The 26,493-nt window shown below is 34.2% G+C and overlaps 1 protein-coding gene across 2 annotated transcripts; it reads right to left on the minus strand.

Annotated features, from left to right (window-relative positions):
* Nucleotides 1-71: 71 nt before the first annotated feature.
* On the minus strand, nucleotides 72-26,145 carry LOC112462486 (carnitine O-palmitoyltransferase 1, muscle isoform). 2 transcript variants are annotated; one of them, XM_025028288.1, is made up of 15 exons: nucleotides 25,850-26,145; nucleotides 6,538-6,693; nucleotides 6,279-6,415; nucleotides 5,909-6,185; nucleotides 5,383-5,706; nucleotides 5,040-5,239; nucleotides 4,765-4,969; nucleotides 4,562-4,669; nucleotides 4,446-4,471; nucleotides 3,635-3,697; nucleotides 2,945-3,056; nucleotides 2,574-2,843; nucleotides 2,347-2,496; nucleotides 2,060-2,269; nucleotides 72-1,890 (listed from the first exon to the last, which is right to left on the minus strand). In XM_025028288.1, the coding sequence occupies exons 2-15, from the start codon at nucleotides 6,676-6,678 to the stop codon at nucleotides 1,792-1,794; spliced, it is 2,322 nt and encodes a 773-aa protein (XP_024884056.1). In that variant the 5' UTR covers nucleotides 6,679-6,693; nucleotides 25,850-26,145; the 3' UTR covers nucleotides 72-1,791. The 2 variants fall into 2 exon arrangements, with proteins under 2 accessions (XP_024884056.1, XP_024884055.1); XM_025028287.1 differs by lacking the exon at nucleotides 3,635-3,697 and adding an exon at nucleotides 4,125-4,190.
* Nucleotides 26,146-26,493: the final 348 nt, after the last annotated feature.

Below are 26,493 nucleotides of genomic sequence, written 5' to 3' on the forward strand. Positions count from 1 at the left end.
AATTTCTCATTTCTTGTTAAGAGAGAAGGGAAAAGATGTGTAAACGTATTTAAATGTAATTGTTACTAAAGTAAACGACCGTAGTTGTTTTTATTTATTCTATATTACAGTACATTCATGTTATGATCAAATATTACATATTTTTGTATGGAATAAAAAAGAATTCTATATAAATATTCCAATAAACGGTATAAAATGAATTATTGATCAATTGTCAATATTGTACAAAAATATTTCGAATGCTTTGCAAATATCTGATAGTGTTTCTTTTCCTGCCAATATTTAAATATTTTACATATTTTGTTCTTGATTGGTAAGCATATTTTAGATCTTTCAGTCTACCTTCCGCAATGTAGTTGTAATTTTCATAGAAATTCTATGTACAATGGTGTCAGAGTTGCTTTACAGAGCTAACAGACGAAATTCTATTGTACAATTTCACATCTAATGTTTACAATCATTATCAGAATTTTCATTCAATGTACAAAGATGAAATTAAGTGTACAAAAATGTTATGTATATTCCTATCTTATCATCTTGCATTTCATATCTTTCTTGCGCTTAAATATCTCAATAATGTTTAATTATAACACCACCAAATATAATAACAAGGCTTAAAAAAAGCACCAATATCTTTAAATATACCTTTAACAAATATGTGATAGGAGAATGTAATCGCTTCCGTTCTAAGTTATAAAATCGCTTACAGTTAGTCATTACTTATAGTTAAAATATTTTGCATTGATAAGTTGCACATATTAATATATGGCATCGCTTAAACGTTTGCTTAAAAAAGAAAGAGTAATCACATATTCGTAGTTTTACATCCCTATCTCATCGGGTATTAAATTGATGAGACTGATATAGATTGAGATGTCTCTTCATATTAAGATATAGGCAATACTTGTCTACCACTTGTGCATATTCATGGAGAAAATATAATTTCTCATATGCTTAAATTGCATTGCATACAAATGACTCCTTGATGTTAAATTATGATAGGATATAGTACATATTTATATATATATATATATATATATATATATATATATATATATATATACGCATAATGAAATTATAAAACCATTTCTTGCAGTAGATATGCAATGTAATAATATGTACTCATAGTAAATCTTTCGAAATTCGGTTATCAATATCTAAAAACTTTAACTTTGATAACATATTTCTTTATATCACATGTGTAAAGAATTTCAACAATTTTAATAAGTAATGAAATTTACAATCATTTTTTATGTTCCTGCAGTCATATATTAATGTCAAATATTTTTTTATTTGCAGTATTGTACAGCAAGCAATGGAGATTTGGTACTTGTACTTTTATGCACACTTCTGCTGTGCAATATTGTTATAAATCACGCATAAATTGTCAGTTTATAAACGATTATTTAATAATAAAGATGATATTTATGATAATGATATATATATATAAATATATTATATATATATATATATATATATATATATATATATATATATATATATATATATATTGTATATATGTGACAAACGTGAAATGATTCTATAAAAATCTACTATATGTGCAATGCCTATAACGTATCTTAAATTTTGGGCCCATTATTCTTTCCTATAACCTTTACTAAAATAATTGCCTATGAAAAAACTGCCTTAAGAAAATTATATTAAGCATTAAATTATGTTTACATTGTTAAATCCTTCCATAAGCCAAGAAAAGTTATCTGGAGTTATAAATCCCGCTTCATTGCGCAGTTTATAATTACTTTTGCACGCCGCTACAGGTGAATGAATAAATTACGCAGATCCGTTCTGATGTATTTTCTTTTTCTGTTCTAGCAAGTCTTTCATATCGCCAAGAGCTTTTTCAATTTGTTTTGCAAATCTGGCGGCATCCTAAAAATAACGAAATTATTTTATTATCAGGAGATATAATTATCATTACATTATCTTTTAATATAAATGAACAATTATGGAATATAATAAAGACAATGCAAATATTTAAAGAACAATAAATATAAAAGGATGGTTATAGTAATGAAACTGAAAACATTAATTATTTTACCGTTTTTGACGAAGATCGTTTACTAGAAACATGGAAAAATAAAAGATTTTCTCCCGCAATTATATAAGAAACGCCATAGCCATCATCGGCCACAGGACCAAATCCACCACCAGCTGAAATGCAATTAGGATACTTCTTCAAATCCAATTTCGAAGTTTGGCCGTGTGGAGTTTGCGATGTTGATAATCTCCATGGCTCGCTTAGAACTTCCTATAATAGAAGCATTCATCGCGTTTAATAAGATTACATTTCGATTATTGTATTGCAAAGGATTATAAAACAATTACCTTCAAAAATGGTGAATCTACTTCTAAGTACTTCGATACTACATACAAACAGAACAGGTGCCTATCTATTCCTTTACCACACATAGCATCTTGATAACCTTTTTGATGTCTCGCTACTCCATCCATTAACAATTTGATTTTTTCTGTTACCTATATTAAAAGAGAAATCGCTTAGTGCACGAAGAAGGAAAATCTTTATATCTTTTCATTTATTATTTTATTTTTACCGTTGTTGTTTTATCTTCCATTGCTTTCACCCATTTAGAAGATTCAATGGTGCACGGTCTGACCGTTTCTGTTCTACCTTCTCGGAACAATCTCGTCATGGAAGCTTCATAAGTTAAATTAAATTTGCCAGCATCGCGGTAATACGCCAATTGTAACGCCATTTGTATATAAGCGTCTGGTGATATGGAATGAGCCTTCATCAAACCTTTGCCATACGTATCGTGCACGTAAATACGTAATTCAACATCGTTCAATATACTATGCGCTACCTGTCGAGTTTAAAAAATGAATTGTTATATAAAATATTATTATACTTGCTAAATATAGTATATGCGCTATATTTAGGTGGAACGAGATTAATTATTATTACCTGATAAGATTGTTCAATAGCTTCAATACATTTGCCACTTAAATCCCACTGTAATCGAGTTGGAGCCGGAGGTGTAAATTCCGGAGTACCTGCATTATGTCCGTCTTTATATCTGAGAATAATACACATTTTTTAAATAATAGGAAATTTTAAATTTCAATATTTTACTTCATTGAAAGAGCTAAATTCATGAAGAAAACTACGTTATCATGCTTTATTTGAAAAGTAAAGACTAAATATTACGTTTACTATTATTGTTTATCAATAAATTATTTGAAATAAACTTAAAATCAACAAAGCAAATTGATTTAATTGGCCCTTACTTTCCAAATATTCTTTTCACAATATCATGCAAATCTAAATATATTTTATTGTATGTACTAATTAAACTAATCAACAGTTTCATTCAATCATCTTAGGTAATAACTTTTTATTTAAAAGTCTTAATCATATATTTATAACATGATAACGATTAAACAGATAATTATATTTTGACATATTAAAAAGCAAGCAAGCGAAAATTAATGTAGAAACGCTTATAAAAATATAAAAGAGAGTCAATCATTATATAATAATAATTAAAACGCAATTGATTAAAACGCAAAAGAACTTATACAATTGTTAGGAATGATACAAATGAGTAGTTAGTAATTTGCCCATCAAACCGTGTAAGAACACAACAAAAATTACCCGATTTCATTATCAGCAGCCATAATAAACTCCCATAGAGTTCCGAGCACTGGTGCATCAGCCCTAGTAAGCATATAAGAAAGAAACATTAAAGACAAAATGCGAAAGAGAAACGTGAAAAGCACTCGTCGTCAGTATAAAGTATCCGACAGAGAAAGGTAACCTCCAGGAAACGTAATATTTAGGATTTGGGAGACTGAAACATAAGCATAGTAAGAACCCCATAGAACTTTAAAGATGACTGCTGCTTTAAAGATGAAGAACGCTCGAAGACATTAAAGATTTGCTAAAAAAGATCTTTTAAATAAAAAAAATATATATGTACATATATTTCGCAATCCAAACTATTTCCATATAAGTCCTTGACACACAAGAAATAGACTTAAAATTAATAGACAAGAAATAGACAGTAATATACAACTCTTTCAGAAGCAGAAGAAGAGATAGATATGCAAAATAAATAATATGAGCTATGGATTGTAATTCTTACTGTCGGTCCAGGAACTCCGAACATACTATGTACTCCCATAAGTGTGACATGATTGCAGCATCTGCCCTGCTCATTACTTATCATTATATGCAGTGTTTCAATATATACATAAAGTATGTAAATCAATTTTTTTTATATTGATAAAAATATAGGTCTAATGCTTCGTAATATATTGTGTATAACAAATACGTGCTTTATGTTTGTTTATATTAAAAATATATGCATAATTTTTTTAAATTATTTCTTCATATAAGAAAAAATTTTATAAAAATATCAATGGTTTTATTATTTGTACAAAATTCACATAAAGTGTATACTCACCAAGAATGCTCTGCGTTGAAGCCAATCTGCGAACAGGAATTATTTTTATAAAACATTGAAGCTAATGATAATCAATTCTAATAATTCCATTATAAAGATATACTAATATTACTCACTCTGCCATTGTTTCCAATACATAGCGTAAAAGATTTATCGAACCATCGATCGTATCCTTTTCCATGTAACAGGATCCTACCATAACGATCTAATTTTTCTGGGTGTTTCTAAAGCACGAAATGATTGTAATAATTATATTAGAGTTTGCAAATTAATATTTATATATTGTTCAAAAATGTTTTTATTTTATTAGATAACGTACTGGATCATATTCATAAGGTACATCGTCCAATGCGACCACAAATGCGGCCTTTTCAATAATATCCAAAGAAGCCTTATTTACACCTTTCGTGAAGAAGTCTTTCCTGGCTTGCGCCCAGGCAGTTCTCTCGCCAGCTGTTAAAGCAGCCAATTTCTCCTCTCCCTCCGATGGTGTTGAATCGTCATCCAAAATTTGTTGAATCTGACTATAAAACGATATTATTGTATTACAGGCGTGTAATAAAAATGCATACCAATAAAATAATAATAACTTACAGTTCTATCTCACAGGCTTGAAGAATTCTGTTACGGTAATAAATTAAAACTTTGAAATATCTGCCCTTATGATACACTACAACATGTTTAGCATCTTGATAATGCACGATTTTGTCAACTTCAATTCCTGGAATTCGTGTAGTATTGAACACTCTTTCATATTGCCAAGAACACAATGGTACTATTCCTTGTACTAGAATCTGAAAATGTACATAATTTTTGAAATATAAGTCTTATGTGATTAAACTTGTGTGATACAACATACAATATACTAATATGTACGAAAATCTCTTCATTTCGTGTAAAAATGTAATAATAAACTAACAAAAAAAAAATAACTAACCGGTTCCAATTCCTGGCGTTCGATAAGACGTCTATATTGTAAGCAGGAATATATTACGGCTGCGGCTCGCGCGGCTTGCACGTTCGTTGGATGCGAAAGGATGGCGTCGATTCCATAGAAATTCGAGTTGACCATTAGAGGCGATCTTCCGCGCAAATAAACGTACTCCTCCCACCAATCGGATACATAGTTGGTGGTCCACCAAGATTTAAGAACCAGGTAACGCTGCAGCTTGACTCCGATGCCGTTCTGGAACTCGTTGGCCAGCCTTTCCATGCGAGCGTAATTCTCGTCGTCGAGCAACGGCCGTACGCTCCTCAGATACTATTTAAATGTACAATACTTTGATTTTTCCACTACAATGTTAAAGAGAAATGGGCCTAGAGTCCTAAAGTTGTGGACTAAAGCTAAGAGCTAGATTAAAACATTCACTGGACTAACGATAATATCGAATTCAATTTAAGCGTACGAGAAATGACATACTCATTCATGTCTAACATAAGATCATAAAATACGTTGATCTAACCCGTTTCATAGTATCAGGTACTGTCGGTAGCGGCAATCGTGGCAGTGATCCTTGGAAGCTGTACAGCATGGGCTTATGCCAACCTGAGAACAGTTTCACCAGCAAGAGCCAGACTTGGGTGAACTTCGATGGCCTGCGACCTTTGCCTCTTGCTTCATACATCCATCCTTTGTACATGAGTAACAGCTTCAGCGTATACCGAATCGCGTATATGACCGCCAACCATAAAAACAGTCCGACCACGAAGGAACCTGCTAGGTGCGCGAGTATCGACGATCTGTCGAAAGAAATAACAATTATTAATTATTGCTAATCCGTGCAATGAATCGTAAATAATTTGTAATTGAAACGTAAAATTATATAGACTTACCCAGAAAGATACGGTGAAACTTTCCCGACGAGGTCATACGGAACCTTGTAACCAGCAAAGTGTATCGCCGTTACTAAAATCACAGTGACCCATAGGCTCTCCAAAGAAGCCGGATAAACTCCACTTTTAAGATTGTTCTGTGAACAGAACGAATGGTAAGATATACGTTAATAATATTCATTATTTTATATTCGTATTCGATATTTGTCCTGGTATAAAAGACGTTCAAATTGGTGCTCGTCAGAACACCGCGACTCACCTGAAATCGGAATAATCTCTTCTTCCACGACCGTATACCAGAAAGCCAGACCAAATGGAGCACCTCTCGATCGAAGTTTACGTCCCATCCTTCGTGTGTTATCGAGAAGCTGAATGCTACGGCCGAATGGGCTTCCGCCATCCTGCGTTAGTCTTCCTGTAAAATTCGTACGTTGAAATTTATATAAGAATTAATATTCTTCACGACTTATAGCTTACGCTCGCATTGCCATTAAAATGATAAAGTACGAAGTAAAATAAATTAACGCTGGGCCTTTTAATTCACTATAAATCGACACGTTTAATCGTATTAATACGTTCAACCGTGTTAAATGACTGCATCTAAAACAGCAAGAAATGTGTAAGAAGAGCATCAGCTAAAATAACACATTTGGATTTGCAGTGAAGGCACAGTCGATTTTTCGTATTTTACAGTTTTCAACACTTAAAAAAAATTGCAACAGTTCCGGCCTATCTATAGAAATCACTTTGTGAAAGATAATACATGAATTTTTATAGATTTTTTGTAACACAGAAACACGCTTTCAAAAACCCTTTGGACTTAAAATTAGTCCCAAGGTGTCTGGATGAGTACTCTAAAAACACGGTGTCCGCGCAGTGTGTTAAATAAAATATGGTGTTCTGAATGATGGAAAAAAAACAGCATCGAGAGCACATCAAGGTCCAGAACACAAGGATATCAGGATATCCGTATACCAGTCCAGAATGCTAATATATAAAAGTTAAAGTTTAATGAAGAAAAAAAAACTAGTTTTTACTGGATAATGAGGCAAAATATCACAGTTCTTTCAAGAAAGAGATACGTCGGATAAACGACAGAGAAAAAGCAATCTCGTCGTGACGAGTTGCGCGATCGTTGCGGTGCATGACAACGATGCAGAGTGAACGCAGATGCACCAGTTGACCTTACTTAAAAGCTGCAATTGCGGTGCGCACGAGTGCGTGCGTGAACGCGTTGTAGAACGTCGCCAAGCTGGTAAATACAGGCCATCGTGTGGTAACGAGTTCGGTGTACTCTTGCAAATCGCCGTCCACCGTGGACTTACTTTATAAAGGTCAAGCACATATTCGACTTTTCAAAGGAATACCTAATAGCGACTGTATTTATCCTCGGTCTAAAACTTCGCACACAACTTTTGTTCATTCCCCCTCCCACCGTTCTCCATTCTTTTTACAGAAACTATAAATTCCATTCGCAATATTCTTAACCTTTAGAGCGCCGGCATTTGATGAGCTTTAATCCTCTTAGAAAGTCCTCAAATTGTTGTGCTTATATCTTATATATAACATATACAAAGTTCCGATCATACGTAGAGCCTATATTTAGGCTTTCCGGCGGTCTAAAGGTTAAAGGCCCGGAAACATAGAAAAACTTAAGCAGTAAGACGTAAGCAGTAAGGAAATCAACGGTATGGATTCGGTACTGCTTACGTTTTGTCTTAAGTTCTTGACTGTGATTGACTGATTTGTTTACTGCTAACGTCTTACTGCTTAAGTTTTTCTATGTGCCCGGGCCTTAAGTCCCTAATGCTCCTGTTTTGTCGCAACGTCGAGTTACGACATCGGAATCTTTTTCGTGCAACATACATCAAAATGTTTGTTGACATTGATGTGAAAATTGACTTTTTCACATATCACCGCACACGTTTTTGAGAATATAAATTGATAAAATATATCAAAAACACTCGTATATTAAGAAGCTGTAAGTTTTATTATTACTGTAAATCTTAATTAAAATCGTCGTGAGATCTACCTCCATTCATCAATACAGAATTATAAGAAAGTCAATTTTCAGTATAATTTATTAAATGCAAGTAATAAAAAAAAATAATTTATATATTGTAAGCAAAAAATTTTCATATTCTCGATTTTGACATCAATTCAATGCGAGTTGTAGAAAATAGGAGCCTTAAAATAAAACAAAAAAATCTATTAGAATTCAGAATGCTAAGTCAAAATATTAATCATACGAAAAATAAGCATTATTAACTAAGATTTATTAGTATGTGAAAAAATAAGTTTTTATAATAAAAATCCCGCATATTTAACACGATAAACTTAGAACCGTCATCTATCACATATGTAATTAATAAGCAATATACCCTGTAAAATATTAATATCTATGAGCTTCTGCTATAATTAATAATACATTTATATCAAACCTTTAATTTGTAGATTAAAATACGGTGCTACTACACATCGTACAAAATCGCGACTGCTTCAGGTGTATTTTTTTTTTAATATAAAATATATAAAAGCCTCTCACTTTTTTCTATCTCGTGCGTCAAATTATTGCTTTATTATTGCTTTATAGGATTAATTTCCGTCATCGAGCAATAATAGCATATTACGCGAGTTGGCAGTCATTGCGAAGTGAAAGTCCTGCGCAAAAAATTCATTTTAAAAAATAATAAATATATATATTCTAGATCACGGAACATGAGCGTAATGCGAAGCGTTCGGAACCGATTAAAGGATGTTACGTGAACCAAGGATCAAGAGCTGAGGGCGGTCTTCTCCCGTGTTACAATTTTGGCTCATACGCGCGTTACAAAAGCGCGCTGCGTGCGAAATAGAAAGTCCGTCTGCGTTTCACTCGATTTCCACTCGAGTTATGATGGAGAGGAATATCGGGAGAACGAGCAGAGAGGAACGTCTCGATGACGGCTTCTGATCAATATGAGATATGTGATTAATTTAACGAAACCCGCACGCGCGCGCGCTCGCGTAAGTTTGCTTATAAGTCGCAAAAATATTAGCATCACTTAGAGAGAAAGAGAGAGAGAGAGAGAGAGAGAGAGAGAGAGAGAGAGAGAAAGAGAGAGAGAGGAGAGTAATTAACGATAATTCGAGGAGGATGTGCGATCGGACACATACCTACATATGTGGACAGTTCGTCACGCTTTCAGATCGAAGACTTTTTAGCGAGAGTGCATTACTTGATTCATTCGAGGGTCCTTTTCCTGCTGATTTCACCAGGAAAGCCGGTTCACTAGCAATGTAACAAATGTCGGACACGTCGCTCAGTAAAAGTCTATAATGCTGTCTTCTCGAATTTCAACTTCAAAAAAATATTTTAATTAAACTTAGGAATGTCCAGGAAATATATGTTCTCTAAAAGTGATGAAAAATGATATGAGACATCCTTAAATAAAATGCCTAATAGAATATTATATAAGTAACATGTTTATATTTGTCCAATTTTACGCAATGCTACACGACTTTTATAAATAATAACTTCGTATAAATATTATCTAATTTCTTTTACATGAAAATATTCTCGAGAAAAATCCAAATCCTCCTCAGCTCATGGATGAGCAATTCGCAATTCCCAGGTAGTAACCATACTCGTTTGCGAATGCGTCTAATAACCTTGGACTTTGAACAACGACTCGTCCCGTTAGGAGAGCCGTCATAAACTTAACGAATAACTGAGCACGATCTCTTGACGCGTTCGGATCTACCACGCTGCGCCGTATCTCTCGCTCGTAAAATTAATTCGACAGTAAGGTGTTTGCGACGGCTAATCGGTTCGACGATCATAATGAAGACTACTCAGGCTGCGTCTTGTCCTTGGTAGGTGTGAGTTAGCTGGACGATCTTATTGGTCGCCTGTTATCAATTCAAAATATAATAGTCGCTTGCATGATAAGCCGCTGATAAGAGAAACAATGTTGGGGGGCTTGCCGCTTTTCATACATTCTTTTAACTCAAGTTAAAAAATATGCTCGATAATCGTACGAATGTCGGTGCCATCGTGACAAATAAACTACATCGAGCAAATTTCTTCCAAGCCAATAAGTAGGTCGAGTACCACGGTTCATTTGTCTGCGATATACACGTGTATTCTATTCACCTAGGGGATTAATTAGTAATAAAGTTTTTCACAAAAAGTATCGCGGAAAAACAAAAACCAGCTGTTAAGGTGATCCTAGCCGGTTTTTTTTCAGTTTTTTTCTTAGCACTAATCTTTTAATTGGCTTTATAGAAATGCAAAATTCTTGTCTAGAATTAAAGTACGCATCAAAATCTAGGTCATGGTGGTCGAATTTATATGTGGTGGTCGTCACGTATAACCAAAAATATTAATTTTTTTTTCGTTTTCGATATAAATTCGACCACCATGACCTAGATTTTGATGCGTACTTTAATTCTAGACAAGAATTTTGCATTTCTATAAAGCCAATTAAAAGATTAGTGCTAAGAAAAAAACCGAAAAAAACCGGCTAGGATCACGGCTTTAGGATCACCTTAATCAATGACAATCATAATTTCAAAGTCAATGACAAATGCAATTTATGCGGAAACAATTACGCAGAACGTTTGTACTAGACGGACTTACGTAATGGATGATAAAAACTTGCGATATCAGAGGCAAAATTGCTCAGTAAATATGTATACGCTAGATGCGTACCTCGGGGGGCGACGAAAAGACCCAAAAGTTGTAGAATTGTGCCGCCCAGATAGCGCTTTCGTCGCCCCCCTGCGGTACGCAGCTAGCGTATAGAGTTTTGAACGAATTAAATCCGCGTAATTATAAAATTGTATACAACACTAAATTAATTCATCAAGTAGTAAATTAAATTTAAATTGCACAAAGCTTGACAGCTAGCTGCGGGTATAACTCATTTTTAAGTTTGAAGTTAAGTACAGGTATTACGGTTCTGTAAAAACCATTATGAAAAAATATATAATACGTCGAAACACGAATTATAAAATAAAATATATTTTTTTAAAGCGTTCATTGGTCGGACATTGAAAATTAACAATTTTTTGTTTTTTTTCACGCGCGAGATTCTATTGTATATCGCGTTACGACTATTGGGATCTATAAGCGATACGCCTTGTCTCCGTCGTTACGATAACATGAAAAAGTAAAGACAATTAGTGTCTCGACAGTGAGCACTGTGAAATACGCGTATGCAAAAACGCACACATGTAGACACGGGTCCAAGTTTATCGCGTTATGCGTCAGAGATCACTACGGAGTCGAGTATAGCGTTTCTGAAACGCGCAAAGAGTATTGGAACAATGATAACCTTAATCAAACCAGTCTATAGAGGTTCAATCTCGACGTTAATGCGAGTCACGTGCAGCGAGCCTCTATTTCCCTTCTCTCTATCTCTTTCTCTCGTTTTTAAACCCTCGCGCTTACGTAAACAACCACCTATCGTGCGTAACCCCGTTAGATAAAGAGGATTACGAATCTAAATCGAGTTCAGATATTTAATCCTGAAATTTGTCCGATGAGCGCGTTATTAAAATAATTTGATTTACTCTTCAAGCCTGCCTCTCATCCGCCGTCACACACATAATAATATATATTATCACATGTCACACTTCTGACAAAATAAATCCGTGATTAAGATAAAACTTTTTATAAGATAAACATTCAAATATAAATTTATCAGATTATAAAGTGTCTACAGCATTTAGTTGATGTATAATTTTAAATATCTTGAGATTAGAATTTCTGCTTGACTTTTTGTTTCCTGAATATTTTTACTAAAGCTGATTAGACAAAGAATGAACTGACCACAAGAAAACGTAATTGTCAGCGGAAACGATTATTGCTATCCATGCAATTCTTTACGAAGATTTCTTACGAATTTAATATCTTTGTTGTCGTGAAGTGTTACTTGTGTGCCATGTGCATCACTTGAAGTCTTAAAAAGTCATTTTTTAAATGTCTATTATTTTGCACCTGAGAAAGCATTATAACACTTTTATAATACGTTATTCTCTTACGTTAATGCTCTTATGACATCGAAGATGCGTTGAAGAACTTTTTTATGATACTTAGTGAAAGATAAAACTAATAAGTGAAAGTTTGTACTTTCATCGTGCAGATATAGCACTTTTCATCATTTGATCAGTACGTAAGCAGACGCCCAATATCTCCAATGATTTACTATCGCAGCATGACTTATCATTGAACTTTACTCGACGATGCAAAATATCTATCTAATGACGTTAATCGTACTTGCAAATTTCCTTATCTAACCCTTCTTGATGTAAACCGTATCATTAAGTCAACGAGATCTTTCACCAGCAAAGTGAAAATCGTTAGCGCAATCTTGAATGATCTTTGATCTGCTGAAACAACCACGTGCGCGATTTAACCATATATTGCGGTTTGACACAAACCTTGAAAGTCCACAAATGACTTTCCTACCATGGGCTGTAATTAATTTCAAACCTTGAAATTCCAAAGATCCACTAAATTTTCTCAAGCCATTTCCCATATAGATATTGAACAAATGCTATTCAAAGTTTTCCGGATCCGAAACTCAAATTGCAAGTAGACTCTCTCATATAACTAACAAATTCGATCGAATACATTTAGTAACTACTTTATCGCATTTATACACGGAATAGATATTCCGTCTGACTGTGAGAAATAAGATAAAAAAATCTACATTAAAAAAAAGAATGATTTATATATTATTTATTTCACTTTGCGTTGGTTCGAAATAAATACATTTCTCAGCTTACAAAATCAAGGAAAAAGTTTATATATTTTTTTACTAGTCGTGCAATGTCAATTTGTTAAATTTATATGTAAAAATCTGATAAATTTCACGGATCAAAAATAATTGCGATGCGTTAATCAGCGCGATCTATATATTCCCTCCCGTGGATTCCAATGAAAATTGTGCAAACTTTGTGATGATAATTGCTCACAAAACAAACGTGAAGACGTAGTATCGCTCGTTGACGTCAATCGATTTATACAATTATGATACGTTATAATAATACTGATGTCTAGTAGCAAAGTTTCCGCTTCTACTGTGTTGATCTTTATGAAGAAAATAATTGCTAATTTATCGTCTTTTACTTACCTATGCTTAAAATATTACTATGTACAGATTTATATAATCAATGACTTACGATTAGTGCTTATGTCATTAGTGCTGGCCTCCTTGCTTTAAAGGGTATTTAAGCTCTGAGCCGTAAGAAACTGGCCAATCACAGTGGAATGTGAGGAGAATACTCGACTGTGGCTGCATTCCGATATTCACTGTCAGTACTGCAAATCTATATTTTACGTCACATATACTATAGATTTTCAGTACTGAAAGTTGCTGACAATGAATATCGGAATGCAGCCTGTAATTGGTCAATTTCTTACGGCTTAGAGCTTAAATATATATCCTTTAAAGCAAGGTTGTAGACCAGCACTTATGTGGTAATCGATACTTGTATCTTTTGTTTTGTTCGCTGCCTAAAATAAACGCATTATCTGTACTTTTTTTAAGACTAGAATAGACTAGAATTTGATATTTCTAAATTTCCTATGTAATTTGAAAATAGAATCAATTTCTTTTACCCGTTTTAGACGTTACATGCCTTCTTAACCCAGATATAATGAGTTCGCTGATAAAAGATTCGATCACAACGTGAATGTGAAGTATCTTGTGTGTGAGAAACCACGTCAAGATATCTCCCTATCGGTGTAATTTCTGTCTGGATGTCTGGATGATAACGCGCAATATTACCAACGAGGACTTTATCATTTAGACGAGAGACGAGCCTATTTTCGACAGCGCGTCAAACACATGTTTATTTAGTCGCAAACACGTGCTAAGAATAGAAATTTTGCTATCGATGTCTCATTGAATAATAGCAAAAAATTCATTTAATACAATAGCTGCTCTTCGATATTTGTTTGATGATATTTAATTCTTAAATTGCAATTCATTTGCATGTCTCCCTACATAATTTTCTATATTAATAATTACCACGTGGCTTTTAATATTCCAATAATGCAATGATAAAAGAATCAATGATATGCAATCAAATAACAATACAATAATAATATAATTTACAATAACAATATAATTTACAATAACAATATAATATAATTCGAAATAATAATTCACTTTTTTCGTAAATCATCATTTATATTGTTTTTCTTTAATTTTGATAACAAAAGCATTCAGTAATATTAATCATTGTTTTTTCTCGTCTCTATATTCTTCGCAATCTTCTTCTCATCATCTTATTTTGCTATAGTTCTTTGTTTAAAAAAATATATTGGCATTTCCTCGATGTTTCAAGGACAATACAAAGTCTATATAATGATTCAACTATTGGCCTTGCAATGTAAATTAAACAATTATATTTATAGAGGTTTGTTAACTTATTACCAAGTTTATGCATTAAAAAAATGTAAAATTGAATATAATTACATTCTTTAATATTTCTATTCCATAAGAAGACAATAATAATCAACGTATTTTATAAATAAATAAAAATCAAATAATAAAACCCTATGTAAGCTTAAATTTTTTACCGACTTATAAATCAATACGCATAATCGATACGTGTTTTTAATAAGCTTATAATATTATTCTGCGCATAAAGGAAGAGTGAATTAACTTATGTATAGTCCAAGTATTCTTTATTCATCGATACATAATTTTGCATCTATTTTGTAGAAAAAACGCTTATGTTTATTTATTTAATTTCCTGTTACAAAAATCCAAGATAGAATATTATTATTAGCTTGATACCCGTGATGCTTCGCTACGGCATGTAACTACTTTAAAACAACTACGAAAACCAAGTCGATATCTCATCAGACCTAAGAGATATTGAGGAGAATCCGTGAACACATTTTACCCCTTTTCATCCGCTTAGGCATCGAATTTCTAAAAATTCCTTCTTAGTGGGTGCTTACGTCATGAAAGGAATCACTGTTAATTGCAATAACGACGTTTTTGTTATTGCGTAAGATACAAGAAGTTATATTTTGTAACAAATTAATTTATATGCTATCTTTATAACAAATTTTATACTGACATATTCTAACACAAGATTATAAATGTAAAAGAAATTATTACGCTCTTAAATTACTCTGACTTATCCCTTACATTATGCCATAAGGAAACAGTCGTAGCAATAAAAATAAAAACATTTATTTGCCAATATAATTAAATTTTTAAAAAAGATAAGCATCTAAAAAATAAAATAAAGACAAGTTCTCTTGTCTTGTGTATCCACATATTTAACGCTAAATTGGAATCATTTATGAAATATATATCTTATTGTATAAACCGGTATCTAATGTTATCTAAGAGTTGATTACTTTTTGCGCCATACGCAATACGCAATAAACGTGAGTATCATATCTAATCAATCGTTGTTAAAAAAAAAATGCATTGCTCCTCATTACAGCACCTAAGAGTCACAAGGCCTGTTCGTTTTAGCTCAACTTTTTGCACATAGTTCATATTTTCTCTTTTTTTTTCTCCAACGTGAAAAGAAAAAGAGGAAAGATGAACCGTGCAAGAAGTTCAATTAAAAAGAACAGGTCTATTATCTCGTGTAATATAGCGTTAGTGCTCGATATTAACTGCAACAAACATGTATAAGAAACGACCTTCGAACCAGACGCGATTAAGACGCGCGTCGAAACACCCGCAACGAGTGATTAATACCACTTCGTATATCATCGTACGCCTTCCTTATCAAAAAGCGGCAATACGCAACGATTACCTCCTCATTCACGAATTTACTCCAAATTCTTGTCGGCCTCGAGACTGATTGCGCGAACCAGATAAACAAATCGTAAATATCCTGCACTCTCATTAACGTACTTATATACACGCCTAACTTATCGGCGATCTGTTGATTGCTATTCATGACTCTAATAACGCAATTTACAAGTCACATGCGCACTTCAGCGTGCAGCAAAAACGCACACATGTGCTGCGCATTTTTAATTAATCTGAGCGCGTTTTCAAAGTCTAAAAAAACGCAAACGATGAAGCATGTATTGTTATTTGCCTTATTGTAATGAATTAATTTGCGACTTATTTCGTGATCGAATCCACACATAAATATTTCATGAGATATATTATGCGTGCGATCCCGACTAATGACAAGATTATTTATATAATCTATTATATTTTATAAAGAAATGTGATGTAATTTCCGTCGGAAACCATTACGATTCGCCGGAAATTTAATCGGCAAAACAATCTGCATATCACTGAAGAGAGGCGATTCGCAAAAAATTTTTCCATAAAGCGATTCATCGCGGTCATGAGCAGTTTTGAAGCGATACGTAATATTAACTATTCAGCATTAGATAGCGACCAATTGGTTCTTAGGCTGATAATATTCAAGTGCCTAATAATCATAACAAGGAAAGAAATTTTGAAGTCGAATCCATAATTGAATATTATGTTTTAGAATCGCATCCGCATACACTGAAAATCCAATATAGCTGAAGCTCTTCCTACACATTTCTTACCGTTTTAAATTACGTCATTTAACACGATTGAATGTATTAACTTTTAATTTAATATGATTAAACGTATTAAATGACGTAATTTAAGACATAAAGAAACATGTAAAAAGAGTAGTTTCAGTCTAACGTGTTATTTTTAGACGTTTATACGTGTAAAAATAACACACTTGAATTTGCGATGTGTTTAACGCTAAATTGGGTCTTAAACGAATGTTTAAGCACACTTGGAATTATTCAAGCAAAAAAATTCAAGCATTCAAATTTCCTGTTTCCTGATGCTCTTTTGGATCTTACATAATTTGCGTTGCAAATTGAACTGAAATAAAAAAATATTAAAGTAGAGCGATCATAACATCACTTATAGAAGGTTTCAGGCAGCAAAAGTGCCAAGTAAACATTCCTTGAAAATCAGTCTTATGTTTCTTTTCCTTATCAATAATTCTGATAATATGTCTCGCATAAAAATGATTATAATATCCCGCAATTTATAAAGTAATTTTAAAGTGCATTACTATTTTGTGTAATTGGTGTAAAGCATCATCAAAATAAATTTAAATGTTAACAAGGGGAAATATAAAAACAAAATTATATTGATGTCGTCGCGAAACATATTTCTTCTAATTGCACACAGCAATAACGATGAAAATGTACATTATACGCTCGCTCATCGCGCAAAATGTATAATCAACGTAATATCGTGCACACGACGTCATTTATCTATGGAAATATACGTTCCTATTGTTAAAAATAATTAGACTTCGCAATTAGTTGCGAAATGACTGTCTTATTGTGTAACGGTCTTAACGTATCGCACTACCAAGAATTAAAATTACATTGCAGTTGTGTCAGAAGCTGCGGGACTCGAGCAAACGAAATAGATATAGAGCTCTCAGTTGAAATAAAAGACAAACTGCTTTTCCAAAATCCAATATTAACTCAAGTATATACTGAAGCATATCTGACACACTATCAATATGCGAATTTTTTTCTTAATTGCCTTGCGAACTATTCTGCATTACAAATACACCGAATTCATGGTCAGAAATCGGATATTAAAGTTTTCCTTTTCATTTTCTATAATTTTTGACAACGTTTTGTACATAATCTATTTTTTAGTTTCTCAAACATTTTACTTTATATTGCATTAATATTTAGTTTCTTAAAAATTTTACTTTATATTGCATAATTTGATATTAGTATTATTATTCACGCGTATTATTTGAATGAAGCCTTATACTTATTTTACTTAAATCGATTTAATGATTAACTCGCTGAAGATTTTTTACACGGATTCTCAGGAAGAAATTACTTAAAATAACTCGCGCACAAATACCATCACTCGCGAATTTATATTCGTACATATAACACATAAGAAAGTTGATACTGCACTACGTATTATTAAATAATAATCAGTATCTCATAGAATTAGCAGGTATATTTTCTTCGGTCGGTGATCTGAAATCGGCGATTAAATTGCAATGCATTGTACGGTACGGCCTTCGGGTTTATTACGGAGGAGGCGAATGGAGGTATCTCTCCACAAGAGAAGTATGACGGAGCTACTTTCTACGCTATAACGCAAGACTCTATGCACCCACCGCGATGTATGTATTTTACGCAATAGAATTTCGTTAATAGACAAATAACCGCAATCGCAATGAAACCGTCCGTGAGTTAAAAGTGCAAAACCACAGTATCTAGTTACAGATATTTGCCGGCGATAAATGCTGGTGTTACGTGAACAATAACACACAATTAGAATTTTGTTTATTTAAACCAAAAGAATAGTATAAATTATAGAGAAACCACGTGAAGTGTGCGAGATTGCTTGAAAACACTTGAGCACTCAATGCATACATAAATAAGATACAGTGAAATTTGCATCTAAATTATCGATGTATCACTATGTGATTTGCCTATAGAAAAATACAAGGAAGAATCACGGTAGGTATTAAATTTGCGAATCGTCAAGGCATCGACGAAGAGAAAATTTGCCGTTTCGAAATGAAATTAAACGAAGGCACCTGCCCAAGGCCGGATTCCACATTATAACTGGTATTTCAGCACTTTTGCTGCTGCAGTGGACTTTGACCGTCGCATGGATGTGACGCGTGTATTAATCATGTGTATATAGAATCAGTCTCCGTCGTACTTCAGTTGGAAAGATATAATTCTAGTGCAAGCGTATATAGCTGTGCGCAGTTATAATAATAACGTAATAATAATGTTATGTAATCACGTAAAACAGCTCTAATAGAATCTAATCACTCTTATATCATAATTACTTTTTTGTACATCTGCACGTATCTCAATTGACCAAAGAGGTTCGTGTAGTCCGCTAATCATGTTCATTATATAACGTTATATTTATTATATCATAAACTACTAATGCAAAGAGATGATTATATTATAATATACGCGACTATATTATAATACGTATAATAGAAGCGACTTTTTCATGATGGATAATTTTTCTGGTTCTTAAATAATGACACATGGATTATTCAAGGATATTGACCTCTGATAATAACAACAATGTTACAATAATGAAAATCATTGCTGCTATTTTAGTCATCGTGGCCATTCGCGATATTATTATTTTGAAACAATAGGGTTATCAAGCTATAAATAATTTTCAGCATAAATAATCGCTAACTTATATTTAAATAAAATATATTAATATTAAAGAGAGAGATCTTAAAACTTAATTTAATATAATGTTACTTGCTGCATTAACAGATTCGTTTATTAATAATATATTTCGTGTAGAAATCATTTATTTTTCCCTTAAAGAAGATATTATTTTCAATCCTTATTTGCTAACAATTTGCTTGCGTATGTTATAAAGAAAATAATATTAAAGTATCGAGATATAATTTGGAACATAACGATTAAATCTTTAGGAAATTAAGCGAGCATTTTTAATTTATTAAAAAAAAAAAAAAATTAAGATAGCGATTTACGGTACATAAATTTTTTACTTAAACCTTTTTTTACAAAATTATCATAGATTTAGGGTGTTTTAGTCGATGTCTTTCTTCACACTTATACATATCAACTTCCAAATTATTATTTTCTTTTTCATGATACTGATTAAATGTTAATTAAATATTTTTTTTTTATCACCGTCATATAAAAAGTAGATAATAAATAAATAAATAAATAAGAAATCTACAGTACTATATGTTTGTTGCGCATAGCTAAAACAGAAACGTTTCGTAATACTGCACGGAAAATAACTTGCTGCGTGTACAGGAAGCCGATTATTTTTATCCGTGGACTTTCATTCGACACTTTGAACTTTTGTTAAATAAAACATGTTTTGCACTAAATTATACTCGTATTCGTAGTCCTTCCTTATTTTAAGGAAGCTTCCATGAAGGATTCCTTGAATCTCCAAGGCCGCCTTGTTTCATAAATGAAAACAAGGTGCCGATGACTTTTGGAAATTATATATTTGGTTATAATATATTCTACGCATCTGCTAAGAAGGTTGCATCTCCTCCTGAAGGAAGCTTGTTGTGACCTACCTTGAAATAAGGGAGCCAATAAAGGCTTGTTCGATCAAGGAAGGTTTATGAAATGTAAAATGAGGAACAAAGAATCCTCATTCCTCAAGGAAAAACTTACGAAGATTTTAAAGCCATATTTTTGAAACAATAGATATAATTGTGAAATATTCAGTACAGTTAAAATTAATGCGAATCAATAGTAGCAATAAAATGTATCAAAAAGTTTCCTAATGATAAACAATATTTGAAAAAAAAAATATATATATTATTAATCATATTAATACTTGTGAGAGTAAATTTGTGTAACATGGAAGCTTCCGTGCGACTTTTAATAAACTAGAATAATCGTCATTCTGCTATTAACGTTTTTATCTGATATATCGACGATTATATATTTTATATACTTTAATTTATTTTACGTATCGTACCTAACATCATTCCCAGTCTAACTAAATCAGTCTGATTGTGAAATATCTACACATTGACATTTAATTGTATGTATCCAGGAACAATCTGCATGACATATACGTATGTATATAAGAAAACGCGATATTCGATCATTTGGAAATTATAGAATAAGTTCAAGATAAATGCAATATCTCACAGCAGGAATTTGCACGTGGGATTTATGATTGTAGGGATGTTTCATCATTTCCTACACGCGAATTACAGTACACATTGATAATACTGCTATGTATTTACCGTCATCTTTTATCATGAAAAGGCATTCTCCAAACGTGCTGAGGTTTAAAGAAAACGTCGAACGTGAATTACACTATACATTGATAACGCTTGCTATGTATTTATCATCATCTTTTATCATGAAAAAGCATTCTCCAAGCTGAAGTCTAAAGAAAACGTCGAACTTTCAAATGTAACTGCTATTTTATTAAGATTCAATGTTAATGATGGATTACTCCACAGTATGAAACGTAGAAAGTCTTCGAAACGTGTCACGATTTCAAAACCTTGTTTTCTCGCCTCTTTTCTCATGTGACTTATTAATTAATTATTAAAAACAATATTTAATATATTCTATCTTGTTTCTTAAAAGCTTTACGAGAGGAAATAGTGCTCTCTCTCTCTCTCTCTCTCTCTCTCTCTCTCTCTCTCTCTCTTAGATAAATATTCAACGTTTTCTGGATATTATCTACATAATTAATTATTAAATTCAAACAGTTAATTGCTAAATTTAAGACTTATATTTACGAAATATCTGGTTGTTTGATTCGTTATAATGAGATGCTTCAATTGCGCCTTTAAATACTTAAACAAATTGGCCAAATAAATCGCATAGTACGAAAGAGTGATGTAAGGAAGGTCGATATCAGTGACTGTTTTGCTGTGACACTTATGACAGTGGTCGCAGAGAGAGAACATTTATTAGGTATGTTGCACTATTATGCATTCCGTCATGTTGCGACGGTAGCTACTATCTCAGGCTAAATTTCATTTGAGCAAGACTCAAAATAATAATTTAACAAAAATTTACAGAAATTTTAAACCTTTAAAATAATACGTGCTTATACAGTACACAGTACATATTTTTGTAATTCATTACAAAACGCTACAAATGTTATATATTACATTGCACAATTTATCATCTAAAAATAAATAAAGATTAAATTAGACTAAATATTTATTTGTGCTATATATAATGAAACAATCGCAGAAAAAGAGCCAAGCGTAATTAATTTATCAAAGAGAAAAGGCAGAAGTGCAAAAATTATAATGTATAATTATGTCTTAATAATAAAATTTATATGTACTTTAATTAAGCACGTGTCGATTGAATCATGTATTTATTTCGGCTTTCTGAAGTTTCATAATTTGTTTTGACTGAATTCTCTTTTACTTCTTCTCCGTTTACGTAAATGTAACTTTTACTATAATTTTCTCTAATAAATATTACGTCACATCTCTTCCTCTTTTCTTCGCCCGAGCTGCCACCCTATTTAACCGCACGGCATGAACCGTCTGGATAGCCGCAAAAGTGCAATCGCCTTTGCGTGCGTGAAACATGCACACGTGTGTCGCTGGTCGCGTCTAATAAATCTTGTTTTGAGAGGCGGACTTTGACCCAAAAAAATACATAAATAAAGAGTCCAGCGCCGGATGTTTTCGTCCTGTTTAATCACTGAACTCTATACATACTGGAATGAGTGATTCATCGGTCTGGCTGTTGCCAGTGAGAGGTGCTTTTGGGTGTACTCTTCTTTCTTTCTAATACTACCTGATTGGTCAATCGCACTGAGTCATTTTTATGTGATTGGCACTGGCAACAGCCAAATCAATAGAACACTCATTCCAGTATGTATATATAGAGTTTATTTGATTTAACGTAGAATATTGAGAGAAAAATGCCGGAATTGTGGCATCCAAAAGGGCACTATAACGTGCTAAATTTTCATTTGCATATGTACAGACTACAGATACAATTCAATGACTCTATTAAGTTACCAGACGATTCCCTTTTTGCCTCCGTAATTTCCGTTCCTTCCGCAAACACTCCACTCATTATCAGAGAAAATATTATCTTTCGTGCTACTTACATATCGTTATACTTTATACTACAAACATTTGGACAGAACTGACGTAACGCCGTAATGAATTTGCCTAACTGTACTTTGCTTTTGTGAGACGGGTACGATCAGGCGTGTCCATTTGCATTTCAGATGCGTAGCCGTACGGTATTACGTAATAATATACACGTCTCTGTCGCGCATCGTAGCTTTTGTTATTCTTTCCTTCTCTTCGAACTGGTCGAATCCTGCTACGTTCTACGTTGTTTCAAACAAATGTGACGGGGAGCATGCGGAAGACGTGCAATCGCGTCGGAACTCATACATAATCAAAGGCTTAAAGTCGAATAGAAGCTGAATTGCTGAATTTTCAAATCCACGCATTTATGAACTTCGTCAAACTCGTTTAAAAATACGATTCACGCTCGCGCAATTCACAAAGATTCATTAATTCGGCTCGTAAGCCGAAGATAGCGAAAGGGATTTTTTTTTTAGAGACGATCAAACGGTCAATCTTCAGCTTGGAACTTTAAAATTCTAATACGATAACAAAGTCATTCACCGACTTTATTAGCTTGAAAAGCAATAATGCTAATCTTTAGTGTTAACAGTACCTGGTCATAAACAATATACCTCAATATAATCACACTTCATGTGTTTCGGCTGATAAAAGCGCGAATAACTTATTTTCTCTATTTTCGCTTGATTTAACGGCGCATTTAAGTGCTCCTCTTGCTAGAGATAAGCTAGAAAAGCGCCTTTCTTTCCGAGAAATGACAACGAAACGTGTACAGGATATCCTATTTTTTCTTTCTCTAACTGCCACTCGAGATCCCAAGCCGTGTTTCTATCCAACTTACGGTGAATCGATTCTATCCGGATCGTCGGCAAGCAATAAACATATTGATAGCTGATACCTCGTAAAATTATGCGGACGTCGACTAGATTGGAAAGCGACGTATGCACGGCGCGGCGCGGAGGCGATAAAAAAAACGCTCGTTTAAATCGCCGCAAAGCGTCGTATTTCTTTGGATTCGGCTCGACGGCTGACATTTTAAAATGTGCACACGTGGCACGGGGGGACGGTGACCGTGGACACCGAGAGAGCGGCGTCGGCGGTGGCGGCAGCGAAGAAACAACAAATCTGCTCTCCTTAAAATGTACTTTCTACACATTCTTCTCCCCGTTATCTTCCCTCTCCTCGGCCACCACTCACGCAGTTACTCGCGCAGCTTGTGTGTAGAACAAAAAAATGCAATCAGCGATAGAACAGGTCTGGCAATGTAATGGCATGTCACTCGCGGACACCGTTAAAAAGTATCTGCCAAACCAAGCGGAATTCTGCGGTATCAATGTAGTTGTAAATACCCGAAATTTTGCTCCGGGGGAAATGTACTTGTAGACGTTTATATAATTGCTTCAAGTAACTATACACTGTTAAATTCGTAGTATCAATTAGATATACTTAATTTAAGTCTTTTTTAACCATTCCTATATATATAGGTCACCACTGCTCCTACTTAATACGCATTAATTCAACCGATTCGACTAAACTAAAGTACCCCCACGGTAGTTAAAAATAACAAACTGTTATTTGACTCATACTACGTTTACGCGAGCGTTACTTCTGTAGTAACTTACGATAATTCCTTCGCGTAAACGGGATTTCCTTTGCGTAAACGGGATTTTGTAGTAACTTACGATAATTTACTCCGCGTAAACGAGTGAATTATCGTAAGTTATTACAGAAGTAACGCTCGCGTAAACGTAATATCAAGGTATTGGTTTAAATTTCACCCTTTAATATTTAATAATGTATAAGGAAAAGAATGCAAATATCCGGAACGTAAACATCCCATTCCGAATTAGGGAAAAGACGGTCTTTTCAAAAGCGGAGTTCTTCTAAAGAAATGACTGGTTTATTGTTTATTTATTTTATACTGACAGTAAAGAGGAGAATGTAAAAGATATTGTATCAAAAGAAAATTAAACTACGTTTCAAAAATAGACACGGATATAAATATAAATTATAAAATTGAGTACAAGAACTACACTAAAAAAAAAAATACTTAGATCCAAGAAAATATTTTCTCACATAGTACCAATGGCTTATTTACTTAATATAATCACATATTTATTTAGAATTAGATATTTTTACTTAAATTAAGTGTCTAAATAAATACGTGATTATATTAAGTAAATAAGCCATTGGTACTATGTGAAAAAATATTTTCTTGGATCTATTTTTTTTTTTCAGTGTAAAGACATCGTAAATAATTTAATAAATGGCGAGCAGTAAAAATATTTGTGCGCGGAGGGCACCTTATCTCAAAATCTCGAGACTTTTCAGAAGATTATCTCGAGTCTCACGTGGTTATTTTCCTATTAATTTACTGTTGACGTAACACTATACATTGGCGTAGTCAACGGGCACGTATGCCGTTCTTAGGTTCTTACTGATCAATTATTACACCGCGGGCATATAGTAGAACCCACGACGTAGTAATTCGAATCTCACGCGTGCAGAGATCCAGATACACATCCCGCGTGCCACATTGCTCGCCGTCACGTTTCGCAGAGACGAGAAAGCGTGACTCTCCCGTTTCAAACATGGACGGAGTAACGACTGCAAGGTCGATTCTCCGCGCGGAGTCCATTTAACTTTGTCGTCCCTGAGGGAGAAAAGAGAGAACGGCTGAGGGGGAAAGGCGGGAGGCCCGCGAAAGAGAGAAAAGAATGTTACGGTGTCTTCGAAGAACATGCACACGCATCTCGGTAAACGAAGGAGAAGCTTAAAGCTCGCAGGCGATTGGTTGGAACGCGGAGGCGTGCGGCCGCGCCTCCGGACCGAAATGTAAGCCACGCTTTCCCTCTCTCTCCCTCTCTCTCTCTCTCTCTCTTTCCTCGTCTCTTTTTCTCTACGCTTCCTAATAATAGAACAGTTTCGATACTCTCGATTACGTGGACGTGGTGAACGCGGCCTGGCTGCGTAATACTCACCGGCGGCGCGTGCTGTCCCGATCGAGGGTTTACGCGAGGAGACGAGGAAGCGGCGTTTCAGCTGGGGCTGGTGCCTCGTGGTCGATGTTTTGATCGTCGGCGGCGGGAGGTCCGACGCGATGGAACCGCCGGACCGAGACACGTCGGGTCTGGCGAGACGCACTTCCCGTTACGCGGTGTACTGTGGTCGGATCGTCGTTCCGCCGCGTAGCACCGGTTGCGACGAAAAACACAACCTGACAAGTCGGAACGCTGCTGTGGACTGAGGGAAGACGCACACGCAAACGCAAACCGGACGGAACTCACGGAACGGCGCGGCGGCGCCGAGCGACCGTATTCGCGCCTGCACGCCTGTGCGCGTGCGCGATGCACCTCGGCGATCCTCGGCCTCGGCCGTCGGCGAATGTTGGTGAATGTTGGCCAGTGTTTCAGGTGGAGGAACGAGTTCCGCGCGTGCGCGGTGGCCGAGCCCAGCCGAGCCTCCCTCGTTGTGCTCCTCGCGGGAGAGGTAGAGATCGTCGTAGAGATTACCTTGGGAGATACGGAAAAGTGAACTCGCGATAAATTGAATTTGCAAATGATTATTATTATGGTAAATCTGAAGGAGAGCTCCCTCCTCACCGATTTCGCTGAATTTAGGCTTA

This window comes from Temnothorax curvispinosus, unplaced genomic scaffold (genome assembly GCF_003070985.1).
Source record: "Temnothorax curvispinosus isolate PA1 unplaced genomic scaffold, ASM307098v1 QBEX01012454.1, whole genome shotgun sequence".
NCBI classification, from domain to species: domain Eukaryota; kingdom Metazoa; phylum Arthropoda; class Insecta; order Hymenoptera; family Formicidae; genus Temnothorax; species Temnothorax curvispinosus.